This window comes from Drosophila erecta, unplaced genomic scaffold (assembly GCF_003286155.1).
Source record: "Drosophila erecta strain 14021-0224.00,06,07 unplaced genomic scaffold, DereRS2 tig00000021-arrow-pilon, whole genome shotgun sequence".
Classification (NCBI taxonomy): domain Eukaryota; kingdom Metazoa; phylum Arthropoda; class Insecta; order Diptera; family Drosophilidae; genus Drosophila; species Drosophila erecta.
The window spans coordinates 8,239,736-8,256,845 of NW_020825198.1; the positions used below are offsets into that span (position 1 = coordinate 8,239,736).

Sequence of the window (17,110 nt, forward strand, 5' to 3'; positions counted from 1 at the left end):
GATTTAGCCCCTTCGAGGCGATATTTATTGTTTTCCAACTCGTAATACTTCGAGTGGAGCGGAAGTGCTCGGTTAAGAATGCTGCCAGCTGCTTATTGCCATTAAAGGCGGTGTTGTGGGTTATGGCTTTGAAGTGTGACTAAATTTTCCCCCGGGAAAATTAAAAAAAGAATTAAAAACAAATACATTTTTAAATTTGAATGCATATTTTTAGAGAATTGCGCCAGAAACATTTAGAGGTATGCCGCATGTAAATCCGACTAAGATTAGTTGAGTTATGGACTTTAGAACTTAAGCCTTGGGACATTTTTTAAGTTTCTTGAATTTCTCATCATCATAACATCAAAAAATGTACAAAAAATTAAAAATAAAAAAAAAAATTTTAATTTGAATGCAGATTTTTAGAGAATTGCGCCAGAAACATTTAGAGATATTCCACTTCAAAATCCGATTAAGATAAGTTGAGTTATGGAGTTTAGAACTTCAGCCTTGGGACATTTTTTAAGTTTCTTGAATTTCTCATCATCAGAACATCAAAAAATTACAAAAAATTAAAAAAAAAAAAAAAAATTTAATTTGAATGCAGATATTTAAAGAATTGCGCCAGAAACATTTAGAGATATTCCACTTCAAAATCCGATTAAGCTAAGTTGAGTTATGGAGTTTAGAACTTCAGCCTTGGGACATTTTTAAAGTTTCTTGAATTTCTCATCATCATAACATCAAAAAATTTACAAAAAATTTAAAAAAAAATTTTTTTTTAATTTGAATGCAGATTTTTAGAGAATTTCGCCAGAAACATTTAGAGGTATTCCACTTCAAAATCCGATTAAGCTAAGTTGAGTTATGGACTTTAGAACTTCAGCCTTGGGACATTTTTTAAGTTTCTTGAATTTCTCATCATCATAACATCAAAAAATGTACAAAAAATTTACAAAAAATTAAAAAAAAAAAAAAATTTTTTTTATTTGAATGCAAATTTTTAGAGAATTGCGCCAGAAACATTTAGAGGTTTTCCACTTCAAAATCCGATTGAGATAAATTGAGTTATGGAGTTTCGAACTTCAGCTTTGGGACATTTTTTAAGTTTCTTGAATTTCTCATCATCATAACATCAAAAAATTTACAAAAAATTAAAAAAAAAAAAAAAATTTTAATTTGAATGCAGATATTTAAAGAATTGCGCCAGAAACATTTAGAGATATTCCACTTCAAAATCCGATTAAGATAAGTTGAGTTATGGAGTTTATGGGGCACTAAAGGCTTATGTGTAATTTAATATTTGACCTCAATTTATGTGAGCAAAGATTCAATGCTGCATCACACATGGGCTATTTGGCATTTTCCGATATTCAAATATTAATCGAGAGCAATTAGAGTCTGCGGCAAATGTCACTTTGATGACCTCTGAACCGGAACCGCTCCTCGACTATTTGGCCATATTAATCCTCATCCGGATTGCGGCAGCCGACAAGAAGAAACAGAGAGAACACAAAAAAAACCGCTCCACATTTCAATTTGATGACCCGATGACCTCGCTCCCGTGGGCGTCGCCAGACCAGACCCGGGGCAGTGGGCGTGGCTGTGTGTGGTCATTGTTTGCTACATCGAAGGGTTAAAGGCCTTTAAGTCAACAGTCAAGGCCTTATCACTGCAAAGGGAAGGCCGCAGTATTTTAAAGGACACAGCTGGCTTTTGTGTTTGCTAAGCTTTACAAATTTCTTATTAAGATGTTTAACCCAAAAAACCGCCTCAAATATGTGGTGAGCACACAAAGAACCAAGCTGAGTCGAACTATACAAAAAATGGTCCCAAATAAATGAGCAAATAAATAACCAGTTGGCCCAGTCAGTCTGGTCGCCGGATATCTGGTGACTCCAAGTCACCAGAGAATTGAATTTGCCCCCCAGGTATTTTTTGTTGTCTGGTGCGTGATAAGAACTCGAGAATCTCGCTGCTGGGCAAGCATTTTAAGCTATGAATGGAGCCCCTTTACACAGATACACACTTACACCACTGCAGTTTGTCACTGTCCTTGGGAGCAGATATCGCTAGAAACTAATTTGATCAAATGCGAGTTGCAATCCACAACAAATTGAATGTTGATGGGAAGCAAATCAGTATTTACTTGTGTGTGTGGGGAATAAAATTCTGCTGCATTTGAAATTAACTTATCGCTTACAATTGTATTTTATATTACTCGGTTTATTTTTATGTTTTTTAGACACAAAAACACCTAATTACAAAAGGTTACACTGATGATCGCACGTTCCAAAAATTTGTTCGCATGATGAATTTAGCATTTTCTTTGAACATTCAGTTATGTTACAATTCTATACACTTTCCTATAGCCATCTGTGACCGACCTATCCAGCGAAAGTTGGATATTTCACAAATGTTTCCACTTCCACGCAAACATAATTTAATCAAATATATACACGCCCACACAGGTGGAAATACTGGCGGCACATATGTTACGCATACGCAGCGTTGAACACTTAAAAATGCTGGTCACTGGCCGTACGCAATTGCGTGGCTAAACCATAAATCACAATGCTTGTACAGTGCCAACACCTGCCAGCTGAACAACTGGGGTTTAAAACGGGTGAAATCGGTGGGCAGGATATATGGATTTTAGCCATCGACTGGGCTGCCCTTGAGCAAATGCACTAATTTCCACCTTTGGCATGCAAATTGATATATCAACTGAAAACTATCTGCGGGAGGACCCTGTTTGATGTTGTTTGCCTTCAGCGACGTCATTAGCATCAAAGTAGATTTACGTTTATAAATTAGCCCAAGGGCGAAACGAACCGAATGGTGGCCATAATTCAGCAAAATCATATGGCAGGGACAATAAGTGGAATGGTGGAGGAAATTGCAGGCGAGGAATTCAGGGAAGACCTGAATGTATGCAAAATACTTCGCCTTATTTCCTCACTCCCTCGCTGCACGTAAACAAATTTTGTCTATCCAGAGGCATATTAATACATAAAAACCTTATTTTCGTGGGCAAACAGAAGGCAAAGACCAAGCAATAATTCCAACTAAAACTACAAACCTGTTCTATATTAAGAAATCGAGTGGAAAAGATAGGAGCCACTTTAAATGTCTTGAATAAATTTCCGAAGATAATAAAAACGTATATGTTTAAATTATGGGCAAGATATAGTATCCGCAAGCTTTTCAGTATCTTTTCGCTGCACCCCTTCGTCAAGCAGTCGTGGCCGAGCGGTTAAGGCGTCTGACTAGAAATCAGATTCCCTCTGGGAGCGTAGGTTCGAATCCTACCGACTGCGATCGTTGAATACTTTTTTCTTATTGCAAACTGAAATATTGTGTTTGAAAAATGTATTTTTGCTAGAAGTTTTTTTCGGGTGCATTCAGCTAGTTTGTTCGTTGGCACAACTTATGCAAATTGCTATTCCTTGGCTTGGTCTTTGTCAAGCTAAGAAGTTGCATACCAGTAACTTGCTGGAGCTCATAGTTTCCCCCTTAGATGGACTACATAATATATATGCATATAGCTGGCATATATATAGGAAAATTGCATGTTTCACTGCAATGAAAACAAATCGCAAAATTACCATAATCAAAGCATAAAAGGGATTCTATTTTATTCCCAGCCACCCGCACAGCTTCCTCCTCTTAGCCTGTTGCCCGCTCTGAGTTTCCGACCAAGACAAAAGAAACGAAACTCTTTTCCTTGTCGGTATTTTCTTTTTGTTTTTTGAAACTTGTCGACCAAGTTTGCTCGACGAAATATTTTAAAGTAATTGGCCTCGTTTGTTGGCTGCCCGGGTTGCGAGCTACGAGGGCAAATTGAATTTCGAAATAGATCTATTTGAGTTTGGTAATTGGTGCGGGGCTCCTCTACGAATTGTTTTTGACAACTTCCAGCTCGCACTTTATTGTGGTCCTTCATCCTCGCGCTTCGAAGAACTGGAGTGTAATTGAGACAAAGGGTCCAAAGGAAGTTTGAAACACGCAGTGAAAAGGACTCGGAAAAGTCAGTGGGCACTTTATATGCTTTTTAAGATAGCAGATCAGCTTCTTTTGCTGTATGTTTGTTTTACATTACAAGTGAAAGTAACCTGATTAATTAACTTCAAGTTTGATAGCAAGATAAGCGCTTATTACGCCAATTAAAAGTTGCCAAAGGGGCGTGGCCATTACTGATTGGCAACTCGACGTGGACCAATAGGAAAGGAACCAATCAAAATAGCTGCGAAAGGAGGAGTTAAATTAAGCTGGCCAATGGGGAAGAGCTAAGCAATTTTTATTTAATATGTTTTTGATATAGGCTTGTGCAAGATTAAAAAAATTAAATTAAAATAAAAATAAATTAAAAAATAAAATTAATTAAATTAAATTAAAAATTAAAAATTAAATTAAGCAGTGGTAGTGTTGCTTAAATGGATTCTTAAACATATAATTACGTATTGCAATTCAATTTTTTTTTTCATAAATCCGTTTAAAATATTAAATGGCCCGTTGTATCTCAAATAGTTGGCATTAAGCAAATATCACATTTATTTAATTAGATAATGGATTTACCAATTCAATTTCAAAAGCTCCCAGCAAAGCTTTTTGGCTTAAATAGTTCTTGATTGGTTTTTGCCTTAGCTAAATATAAACATTAGATTAGTAATTTACACAATGTGTAATAAATAAAAGCACTTTTAACCTTTTGCAGAGTAAGTGAATTCAAACAAATTCTGTGGTTTTTGCTTGCATTGGTTTTTATTTTCTTTACAATTTGTTATAGTTACTAAAGTACAAAAATTGTTTGCTAAAAAATAAATTTTTCAATTTTGTTGCTAATTTACAAAAGAGCTACGAGAAATAAAAAGTTGTACAGCTGGAAGACAACAACGCATACATACACAAGTACAGTGGACACTAGATGACTATGGACGTAAGATATGTACCAACTAGGAACACACAAGATATACGAGACAGGACAAGACACTAATTACTGAATCTAGGACCATTATTGCTTTCCAGTTTTCCAAATGGATGGAGGTGGGTTTTGGGTACAAATTCGATTGAGTTCTACGGGTAAAATGAAGAAACCTGCTCCTCAGCGCCTACCACGCCCACTTGGGCGAGACCTTGCCAAAGTTCCACTCATCAGGATGCCCCTCATGGCCACCGCCCTCCTCCACGGGACTCATTTCTGACCACTTGAAGGGTCCGCTGTCAATCCTTCGCATGGCAATGGCCCTCATGTCATTTCGCACAGATCGCCGTTCCGTGATGAGCTCCATTTCCGCCAGGCTATCCGCATCCTCGATGCTCACGCTAAGGCGTTCGTCGCCCATGGAGGCGGCGCGTGGAGCACCACCATCCTGGTTCTCATCCTCCAAAAACCTGGGCTGGATATGCTGAGATCTCAGGACGACTGGACCCGCAAGGGCATGGAAATCGCTGTTTCCCAGGCGGGCGTTGTAGGAGAACAATTTCAGATCTATGTTGCCATAGGCAATCGACTGCTGGCTGCCCAGCAGATCACCACGGAATCCATGAGTGCGCAGATACTTATCCACCGCCGTCAGACTGGTCAGCTCCTCCTCATCGGCCGCCTTAAGCTGTTGGTCCTCACTGTAGTTGACGGCGCTCAACTCGAGCACATTTTTGAAGTACGGCACTCCATTGGCCAGCCAGGACGTGTTGCCGGGCACCAGGAATGCCTGCGTAACATCCTTCTTGGTCATCATTCCCGGCAACTGCTCGGCAATCCAAACCATATCCCTTAGCTGATCGTGACGCTGTTGGATGGCGGTTCTATCCTTTTCGTTCACCATCACAGGCGCATCGTCATGCTTGTCATCGCCCTCAAGGACATTGTACAAATTATCCTGCACCTTCATTTTATTCAGATCAACGGTGATCCACTGCTTGGCGCCCGTAAATGGATGCCTGGCCATGGCACTGGCCCAAGTCTGACGATTCTGGGATATCCGATTGGCGGCCATAACGCGAGCCACCAAGGGCACCATCTTCTTGGGATCCACCGTCTTCCACAGCTGCAGATTTTCGTTCTTGATGCCCACTCCGCCAACGATTGCATGCAGATGACGACCTTTGATGGTGTAGAAGTCATCGGTGGACCCGAGGATACCAGGATAGCCGGTGAAAGTGATATCCACACCGGGCACCGTGTTGCTCCTCAGCTTCGGCGAGAAGTGGTAGTGAAACTTGTACCGCTTCTGGATTCTCAGCATGGAGGAGTAGCTGCCAGCCGTGCTGTGACCAAAGAGCAACTGAAGTGCCTGTGGCGACTGCTTCTCCTGGACGATCTTCGTCAGCATGGTGGCACTTGGCAGAAAGAAGTTCTTTGGCTGTTCGGTGCCGGGCTCCTCAGTATGTTCCGTATTATTCTGCAGCTCATAGTTCTCGTAGTAGATCTTCAGATCCTGGATATCAGCAGCGGCGTTCATCAGCAGGAAATCGGAAAATGGTATATCCTCCTCCAAGTCGGAGCGTGCTCGAGATGCTCCACGCTTGTAGCCCGTTTCCAGGCCCTCCAGCTGGGTGATGAACAGATGCAATTGATGCCAGTAGTGATCATTCTCAGCCTTTTCAGTCTGCCGCTTCAAGCGTTGGTAGTTGGTGGTCAGAAGGTCCCTGAGCCAACCGCAGAACTTCTGGGTGCTTTCGTCCCGCTCGCAGGAAGTTGAAATGGTACTAAATTTGCGGAAAAATATACATATAAAAATGTGTACAATTGAAAATAAAAGTGGGGCTATCCTACTTGGACCACTGATGGTGGATGTTGCTCCAGGTCAGCGAACCCTCTAGCATTCCGGCGGCATAGGCCTGCACCCAATCCGGATAAGTTCTTTGCGTCTCCACTTCGATTTGGGCCCAACTAAGGAATGACAATGGCATATTAGAATCTAAAAAATAATGTTATTTATTAAAGGGGTAATACGCACCCATTCTCATACACCGAGTCCTTGTAGCAAATCCTGCCAACTCCCGTGGGTATGTTGACCAGATCGTTCTGCTGCTTCCAGTTTTCAATTTGGAAGCCCACCTGCTTGGTCCACAGAGCGGTGGCGCAATAGGTGCCATCGTACTCCGGCCTCTCCATATAACCAATGAAGAAGGCTCCGATGACCAAGAGACCAGCACCGATGAGGATGTAGGTCCCTATCCGCGTTTTTTGCCACGATGCACCAACGACTTTTAACATTGTGCCGGCCGTCGTGAGGCTGCTGCGATGCAAAAATGGGAAATCCTCTCGAGAAACGATCGTATAATCAGTGCTCAGACTATTCAGATTCCAAATTGCAGAACTTATCCCAGATAATTGTGATCGGCACGAGCGGCGTAGGAGTGTCCAAGACGGTGGGCAATCAGGTGGCCAGTGTGCAGGTGATTCTGTGGATGGATGGTGAAGGTGCTGGAGGAGCAGGAGGTGCTGATCTCGGTGGCCACGCTGTTGAGCGCCTTGGCCGTTTGGTTCATGGGTGGTGCGCTGCTTTCAAGCAGAGATTCCAACGGTTTCCAGGTGGTTATATTTGGCTAGCTATTGACTTTAAGTGGCTTCGGTGGCTTGGCGGTGGGTTTATTGCAGCTTGGCTATGTCTTTTGAGGTTCAATTTGTATCCCTGGAAGAGCACAAACAAAAAAGCACTCAAAACTTGATCATAAAGCGGCGACTATGACGTCTCGATGGAATATTTATTTATGCCATATAACATGCATTCATCGATGTAAATATTTACTCCACAAACAAATCCAATGAGTTGTGTTTTCATTGCCTTTATTACTACATGCTCATTAAATATTTGAAGCCATACCGGAATCTTCCAAAAGTTCCGCCCTTGAACCATTTTCAATATTTACACACTTTCCCTGATGATCCCGCAATCCCAAGTGTTTACCCCAAACTTTCGCTACATTTTGGCAGAGGAAATTCCTTTTTTTGCAAGTCCAGAGTTCCAGAGCGAGGTAAACAAAGTTAAGCATTTGTAAAACTAATAAATTATTTTTATGGCTCGAATAGTACTTTAGTGGCCGAATTGCTATATGGCTAAAACGGCAGCTGGGCAAATGGTAAGAGTGTGCGAATGAAGATAAGCAGGTGTTCTATGGATCTTGTAGAAAAATCTACATAATAAAATAATAAAAATCCGCAAGAGCGTAATGGAAGCAGCGGAAAACTTTCAATCAGTTTGTTAGTTTGTCTTGAGGTCTGTCCTTAGTTAATTAATAAACAACATTATGATTACAAAATGCAAATTGCTTTGCCCGCCCATAAATATTACAATTTCAAAGCCAATGCCACAGCACATTGAAGATCTTGCTTCATCCATAATGTAATTTGGAAATTGGGATCGGAAATTCCAAATTAAACCTGTTCTAGTAAGTACGCGTAAACAATATGTATTTGTGTACATTGCGTCCAATGGGGAAAACATTCCAAACCGTATCACTACTATAGTACAATTTTGTTTTCTTGGCAAATTTTTGAGCAATTCTGAATGGTATTAACATCAATCAGTCGGCACGCTGATACAATTAAAATTCTGCATATATATTGATATATTGAATGTGTATTTCCAGATTGATTTCTCTGATTTTTGATATACGAAAAGGCAAATATTTAGATTGATATTTGGCATTAATGTGCGACTTATTTTATGGTACTAACAGGTGTAAAATCGTGTAATAACCACAGTTCTTACCTTTTGTTTCCCGGGTCCAGGAAGCAGCAATATCACAAGTCAACCCATTTGAAGAACTGCAAAGAGAGAAAGGAAACAAATTCGTTAGTCAATTGTGTGCGTTTAATAGGCGCCTTTAGTCTAAACATTGGCCCAGACATTCGGTCAACGTTTTATTAATTCGTATCTTTGTGTATTTATTCAATTGGTCGCAAGTCTCGTGACTTGTCTGATTTCTGCCGACTTATAGTGGGGAGTCTGGAGTGGCTTTGTTTACTTGGGATTATATTGGACAACGCTGAGCAGGCGCACGTGCTTATTATTGTTGGCTTATTTGTCGCAAAATGTTGATCATGGCAATTACTGGATATGCGATATGACATACGATCGCCAATTGGCTGGTGGTCTTTGCTGAAGTATGGAGTATTCGCAATTGAGTTCTCAGAAATTCAATTGGGGGCTTTTTGCTTATTCCAATAATCTCTTCCCTAATTATTCATTATACAAAAATTGTTGGTTAATCGTCTAATTAAGGCATGGAGTTTTTTATGACAAAACACTTAATAAATATGACATTTGAAGGGTGTTTTAAAGTCTAGGTCTTGTGGCATTGAGTACCTAAAATAATGCATTCATCAGTAACATCGTAAATTTTCCACTGTAAGTTAGATAATTTTCTGAAATGCCAGTTTGAGCGCCTAGCAACTGAGTTATTTTTGTTAAACAACTTTAATTACCTGGAAACTGAATTTTTTTGCTAATTTTAAAGGCGCCTTTTTCAGAAATAGTGGAATTTCAAGCGAATCGTTCCAAATCACCTGTTTAGCACGCTCTTAATGAAGTAATGCTTTCGGATGTGTGACTAATCGGTGAGCTACAATCAATTATTTAAAGGCGCAGTGTAAACAATCGTATTGCAAATTCGAAAAATATCACAAGTACAAACGGAAATTCTTTATTTCACTCATTTCCATTTCAGTGCGCTGTGCAAATAAACAGCTATCAAGATATACGAAAAAGAGTCAGCCTCAACACATCAATCGAAGCCATCAGTATCAATGAAATAAGTTTATATTTTTAAACATATTAAAGGTAATCCATAACAGAACTTAATTGACTTGCCCACAACCGACTGTCAGTTTGCTCATGTCTATATGTAAATATAGTATATAGACAGATCCAGCTGAAAAGTTCGAAGTAAACTCAACTGACGCATTAGCGATGTGGCAGGAAAGCTAAATGCAAACTGGGTATCTAAAATAGCACGGGCAGCATAAAACTGGAGAAAGGTTGTGAAATCTCACTGACGTCTTTGCGGCTCATTTAACTACTTAACTCGATTAACGCTATTATCATTATCGCTGTGCAAACACAGTTGTTTTGCCTTTCATATACCATATGTATCCATATAAATCCGAGTTAAATGGTGGCTTTGTTTTCATAGCCCTGACAAAATTATCATATGCATTTACAGCATTTACAGTTTGTCAGTTGATCAATCAAAACTTAGTCGTGGTAAATACACTTTACACATGCCACCCCAAAAATGGTCTCTACTTTCGCTGTCGCCAAGTGGAAAATATTGATAAGATTGTCAGCATATTTATTAGTTCAATATTTAGATATGCTTGTCTGGCTTTTGGCATATTAAGAACGTAAGTTCAATCAACGGAGTTCTATATAGTGGGCGCAGATAAGATTATTCTTAGTCTAGCCTGGATGAAATTTTCCCTACAACAAAGGAAATGTACTGGCATCATGTTAATTTCTTTGTTCAAAACTCATTTTTTTTGTATAAAAAATATTACACCTTGCCCATAATAATTCCCATAAGAGTTTTGGAAATTTATGAGCTAGAAAACACCCACTTATTCCTTAAAATCTTTTCCATATTTCCACTTATATTTACTTATTTTTATGATTAATAATTATTTTCCATTGGAAACGGAAACTTTTGATGGCTGACTGGCCTTTATTTCTATTGTTCATTCATTTAAAATATATGCGCACTAAGTAAACACTTGAATATAATCCATATTCTTGGTATATGTACATTTTATTCTGTCTACAATGCTTAATTCCACAAACAAGAATGATAAACTTTCGTAGAATTCCGAATGCCACATGTGGCATTAAGTAGAATAGAGAGCTATTCGATCACTGAACGCGCCACGTGTGTTATTAAGGAAATAATTCCATTATAAGCGTATTGGATAACCAACTTAATTCACGACCCGCGGATTGTGGGAATCACTGAATGAAACGCTGCAAAATCATTTCGGTCGTGTGTTTGCCCTCCATACATTTCGATTCAGGTAACTCGAAAACTGCTAACTTGGCCAATGCCACGCGCCGCCATCCAGTTGACAACGCCACAGCGATTTTGATGGGTCTAAAAACTGAAGTGAGTGCCGTGTAAACTGATGCCGGGACAACTAAGTTGGTAGTCAGCACAGCAAGTGCACCCGTTTTGTAAAGCCAGACAGCGCACTGCAGAAGGCATACACTGGGCGCAAATATGCCATCAAATATGGCTTTTGAAGCAGATTACAATCTGTCACTGAACCAATGTGAGTTTACATTAATACTGAAATTTCTATTGATGGTATGTTACTAAAAACTACAAGCATACCATACATTACCATACATTATATGATATTTTGCACATGATTTTTATATAATTTTTTCCCGCAATGCAGATACATTATCTTTTGTTGGGACTGCACATTTTCGGAATGGAGCCCTGTCCAGTGTTTAGACTACTGACAGACAGACAAAACCCCAAGCGCCGCGTCGCGACGTCTGGACGTCTGGTGGATGTGGGGGATCTGGCGGAACTGGCGGATCTGGGGATCAGAACAGGCGGAATCTCTATGGTGCGCACGTGGACGAGACAGGTTACTCAGTTTTAAGAGAAAGGGGAATTTATGGGGGATCGTCTGAACTGTAACGAGCCAAAGGCGTAGTATTCCATCAGATACCTCACATCTCAGCTGATCCGATCCAACACGCTCCAATCGAATGATAATCGAGATGCTAACAACCCATCCAGCTGACTGCAACTGAGTTGTGAATGATACGTTCAGTTCGCTGAATTAATCTGATTAAATATGGCAGCAATTATACATACATATATACTTGATTAGCTAGGGGCTTGTGCGGGAAATTCTGAATTAGTATATGCTAATAGGCGGGGAATGAAGTCGTGGCACAATAGAATGTTCATAATCTGCGATCGCTTTGAATTCGCAAATAATCAGGCGTTTCATTGTCCCCAAATGAATCTCTTTTCACATTGAGTTCCCAGGGGAAGGCGACTTATCGAACTCATGATGTAAGTAAATGATACAACTTGAATGGTACGCCCTTTTGTAAGTTTCGCCTTATATAAGAACATCACTATAAAACTGTGCAATATTGTATTCTTTTTAGTAAAATGTCATATTGATTTGTTCTGAGTTTTTAACTACATATTATTATCCTCCATTAAGTCGAAATTTTATTTTATTGTTGACCGGAAATGGCACAGAAGGCTAATTGTTACATATGTATATTATATACATGCTTGAGGCCTCTCAGAAACTAATCAGTTCACAAATTTTGATGCAGCCGAAACCGGTTATCTTAAAGAATCCCACGGTAATAACAAGTTCGTTAACCCCTTTTGACAAGTCACTTACCAAAATCTATTTCGCTTATAAATTAACTGCAATTAACTGGAAATTCGATGGGACTGCGACTTAATTTGTTTTAAGATTATTCGTATTGCTCGTAAACCGGAAAAATCTGCACCGAATAAGTATCTCGAAGATACAGCGGAATCTCCTTTACGTCAATCTCTTAGTCCGATCGCCCAGTATCTGTTTGGATCGTGCGAATGCCTTGACGTTGCCACCGAAACTGTCGGCGCTTTTTCGACACTCGGCTTTTCGTCTTTCGGCGCTCGGGTTTTTCTAGCCACGCCGACGATGGCGGGAAAAGCGTCCGAAATGTTCATACCCGCTAGCAGAAAAGTGTACGGGTATGCGGTAAATTTTCCTATTCGATAATTTGGGAAAATTATCTGTTCCATCTTAATCAAATAAATTAGTTGTACATATACTTGGAGGTATGAGACAACTTGCCTTTAACTCAGCTGTTTTTCAAAATACAGAACATAAATGATAATGCTTGGAAATTCCGCAATAATATTGAAAATGTAATTCAAAAACTTTCGATTTATGGGGAACGCTTTAAAAGAATTGGGGGCATTTTGAAAACTGGGTATTTTATAGTTGGGAAAATATTTGCTTTTATTTTCGTGCTGTCTTTCAGAATCAAAAGTTCTATTGAACTTGGCCGCCATTTTCGAGGAAGGGGTTCGGTTCGCTTGGGTTTTCTTCGGATTCTACGGATTGACAGGTGCTATATGCGCCATATAGGCAGTCGGGCAGTTATCTCTGCCTAAGAAGTGCAAGGTGAGGTCTTGGGTTAATTACGCAAGGTTCTTTGGTCAGATTTATTTATGGCCAATACGGCTGATTTATTTGCGCATTTTGCACTTGTCCATGCAAACTGCTAACTGACAGGCAATCGAGTTTCCGCTTGGCTACAGTTTTTCAATTGAAATTGACATTTAATTGAGCCGCATTGCAGTGCGCAATTGAAAATGGTTTTCCCATGAAAATGGTGGGACACTCAGCTGCCCCTCTTACTCTGCCTCATTCACAGCTTTCTAGTGCATTTCACTTTCTTTGCTCGGCAAATTGATAAGTCTCATTTTGGGGTCAAAAAAAAAAAATGCTTGGCGACTTGTTCTCAATTAAAGTGAATTGAAATGGCGACATGTTAGCTCGAGCATAAAACACACATATGTATGTTCACATTTCTAGAGCGTAAATCGAATGGCGGGCATAACCTTGATTAGTCTTTATCTCTTTGTGTTTTTCTAAGCCATTTTATTGACAATTGTCGGTCAATATCAAAGCTATCAGTGATCTGTGCATAGGCAAAAGGGAAGGACTTTCGTCAATCTAAACAGCCTGCTTATATATTCCCCTTATTCACACTTATTCACACTTATTCATACTGATTCATACTGATTCATCGCCTTGCTTTCCTGTTCTTCTGCATGGGTCGTCTGCATTCCGTGGTGAACCTATCGCTTATATACAGTAGGCACTCTATGGCTTTGACTGCTCTAAGCTATAGCTTATATACAGTAGACACTCTATGGCTTTGACTGCTCTAAGCTATAGCTTATATACAGGAGACACTCTATGGATTTGACTTCCCTAATTGACATCAATTATTTTTAAGCTCAGTACTTTTTGTGCTCAGTTGGAGACATGGAGTCTCTACTGTACGCCCAGCCAGTAAGGACAAGAACCTCAAGGATTTTGACCTCATTTGTCTGGGGCTGTGGGAACATGAGAACGTGAGCAGGAGATGCCAGGCCGCCTGGCAACTTCTCGGAAAGACCTGCCCCTCTTCTTGGATAGTTTTATTGCCTTTATTTGTTTGCTCAGGCCGAAAGACTCCGAAGAACATTCATTGAAATGAGCCGCGCATGCGCAGTGGAACAGAGACAAAACTTGTTGCTAGGCGGCAAATTAACCCTTTTTGTTCCCCGGCGATCGTTTTTTTGTTCTTTTTTGAGGTAACTCGAGAAGTTGTGTCTTGGTTTTTTATATTTTTTTTGTCGTGGAGCTTGTATTCTAGGCCATTGGCTTTTGAGGTTGAACTCTTACTTTTGTTCAAGCGAACAAAATCGTACTCGTTCGCAAGGTTTTCATTTTGTAGAGGTTTACTTAGCAATGAACTTTTTTTTAAACTTGGTAGCCAAACCGAACTGCTTAGGTGTTTAGCTCGAACTAAAGCGATTTGATATGTTTGGGGTTCCACATCGCATCCCGTGCAAAAAAAGAGAAAAACGTTATCTACGGAAGATAATGGAGATGTTTCTGCGGAAAAGACACTAAAACGGTCGGATAACCTACGTAAATACGTCAAGTACGATGTATTTTTGGATGCCCTATGTCTTAATTGTTATACGACATGTTTATTTGGCAAACCACCACTTGAAGTTCATTAAGTATCTCGCGCTCAGCTCTGTGTTTACTGGGTCCTCACCCATGTCAACGGTCTGCCCGACACTCATGTGATCTGCAACGATTCCGCTGCGATTCAGACACAGATATCTCAAATATATGTGGAAGTTGTTATTTAACGGATGACTCAACTTCAGGGTAAAGTCTAGCCGATAGCCGATAGCAGATAGCCGATAGTCGTTCACGGAACTTAATCAGTGGTCCGGAAAAGGCAACAAGTGCTAAATATAAACGGCACCATTGGTATTTCCCCTCTGAACTCAGATAAGAGTGTAGGGCACATAAAAATAATATGGCACATATGTTCTTCTCATAAGTAGAAATTGCAATGTTACTCGAAAACTGTGGCTGCACATTAAAATGTTTGAGGTGAAAATAGCACATTTTAGTTTGGAAAACATGAAAATGGCAAACTAATTCTCACGGAGACATAAAATATATTTATACACGCCTATGATGTCTGGCACTATCTACTTTTAAAATAAAACATCTATTTTAAGGCATGTCGCATAAAATATGGAAAAATATGAATAAGACCTCCTTCCAAAATGAGAAAACCCATGAACCAGACGGCTTTAGTGGCTGTACAAATATCACTCAAAGGACAGCCACCCCTATTGCGACTGGTCTTTCAATGCCCGATCCCCAGATAATCCTCATATGCCATTTCTACCCAACGATGGGAAAAACGTCCCCAGACAATCGCAATATGTTGACCCTATTTTTTTTTTTTTTTTTTTGTCGGTAAACAGATATTGCGACGCGTTCCTGATTTTTGCGTTGGCATTTCGAGGTCAATAATGATACAATGGAATACACTAACAGTTAACACTTAACACTCGAGTTCAGTACTCTTCTACCGATTCGGTTTCGGAATGAGATTGAGATTGAGAGCGAGGACAACTCACCGGAAAATTGAAATGGCTCGTGACTCAGGCAAATTCCGCGCCGAACAAGACAAACAAGAGAAATTCGCAGGGAGGTTTCAGATGATGATTGGTTGGATCGCTGCTAAATTCAGCCACTGCGAACACGATTGTTAACACGATTTAGCTATATAGTCACACAACGCTCTCGTGTTAATTATCCATGAAGGGCTACATTGAAAAGGCGCAGGGTTGGGTGTGTGTAAATTTTCCCGGATTTCACTCTCTATGCGATTGGCTTTCTGTTGGCGGCTCCTGAGAACCAAAAACACACACGGCTATTTCGTTTCACAAACTTGTGTCACTTCAGATCATCGAAATGTTTGGCATTACTGTTGTTGCTAGGCGGCGTGTTTGAAATATCAGCGGCAAGTAACTAATTATACAGCGTGCTCGAGTATATGTAATGTGCTGTTTGAGTGTTTTATTGGAGAGTTTGTTAGAATGCGAGAACGTGGCGTTTATACAGATGTATATTTTTGTTTGTTTAATTATTTAAACTGAGCGTCGGGCAGCGATACTCCTTGTTTCTTGCATGCGGTACGTATTTTTAGCGTCGGCAATTGCACATCCAAGTGAAATTGAAAAGATAACACGAGTTCAACACGCAACACAGATCACAGCGAATTAAAACGATTTTCCTTCCGTTTCGACTATGCGCAGCGGACAGACTGAAATTGTGGGCCTGGGGCCGAAGAGTTTTACGATCGCTCGCAATCAGCGGGTTTCCACTCCACTCGACTCGACTCGACTCGCAGAAAGTGCGAGAGCAACCACTCAAGTACACTGGCCTGCAAAGAACTCAAATGGGTTAAGTAAAGTCTTGAGTAAAATTTAAGGAAGCACCCTAGGGAGTGCGGCTAAAAGTCTTTCTTACTGAACACAACTATATTTAAACAAAACTGAGCACAAATTTATGAGCCCTAGTACCAACTGAAAATCTATATATTATTATATTATTTCATATTGCACCGCGTGTAGAAATCCTATAAGAAATGTATATCTAATTGATCATTTTCAACCGAATTTAATTGGATTTTATTTTAGTTGCACCAATGTACATTTGATAAGCTGACAAAGAAATTTATATTTATTTAAAAGTTTTTTTATACACCACCTATATTTTATTTTTAAGTACTGATTCTTATATGTACAATATCTGCTATGGCTTGTTCTCAAATGCTTATTGCTTGTACAAAGGTATTTTAAGCAAGTTTTTATTTGACCGACTGTTTAAGGATCATGATTACCATTACCTTGTAGCTTGGTGTTTCACTCATTTTGTTCCATTCAATCGGCTGCCAGTGAGTGCAAATGATCACCTTGCTCTCCTCTGTGGTTTTTCGCTCCGATCTTTCACCTGACATCGCATGCTCTTTCTTACTTGGCAGATTGGTTTCGTGTGAATATACATATG

General features: G+C 39.8%; 1 protein-coding gene and 1 non-coding gene across 3 annotated transcripts; one reads left to right on the plus strand and one right to left on the minus strand.

Annotated features, from left to right (window-relative positions):
- Positions 1 to 3,217: 3,217 nt before the first annotated feature.
- Trnas-aga lies at positions 3,218 to 3,299 on the plus strand. Its single transcript has one exon. It is a non-coding gene; the product is annotated as a tRNA-Ser (tRNA).
- Positions 3,300 to 4,724: 1,425 nt separating this feature from the next.
- On the minus strand, positions 4,725 to 16,408 carry LOC6544327 (putative phospholipase B-like lamina ancestor). Of its 2 annotated transcripts, none has more exons than XM_015157780.2 (5): positions 15,676 to 16,408; positions 8,700 to 8,755; positions 6,942 to 7,619; positions 6,758 to 6,874; positions 4,725 to 6,690 (listed from the first exon to the last, which is right to left on the minus strand). In XM_015157780.2, the coding sequence occupies exons 3-5, from the start codon at positions 7,199 to 7,201 to the stop codon at positions 5,091 to 5,093; spliced, it is 1,977 nt and encodes a 658-aa protein (XP_015013266.1). In that variant the 5' UTR covers positions 7,202 to 7,619; positions 8,700 to 8,755; positions 15,676 to 16,408; the 3' UTR covers positions 4,725 to 5,090. The 2 variants fall into 2 exon arrangements, with proteins under 2 accessions (XP_015013266.1, XP_001971980.1); XM_001971944.3 differs by lacking the exon at positions 15,676 to 16,408 and adding an exon at positions 12,359 to 12,599.
- Between the last annotated feature and the right edge of the window lie 702 nt (positions 16,409 to 17,110).

Bases quoted from the DNA above. Each gene is read 5' to 3' on its own strand.
- LOC6544327 (XM_015157780.2), bottom strand. From the start codon at position 7,201: ATGTTAAAAGTCGTTGGTGCATCGTGGCAAAAAACGCGGATAGGGACC. The intron at 6,875-6,941 runs GTGCGTATTACC...GTCATTCCTTAG, and splicing joins GACTCGGTGTATGAGAATGG to TTGGGCCCAAATCGAAGTGG. The intron at 6,691-6,757 runs GTAGGATAGCCC...CCGCAAATTTAG, and splicing joins ATCCACCATCAGTGGTCCAA to TACCATTTCAACTTCCTGCG.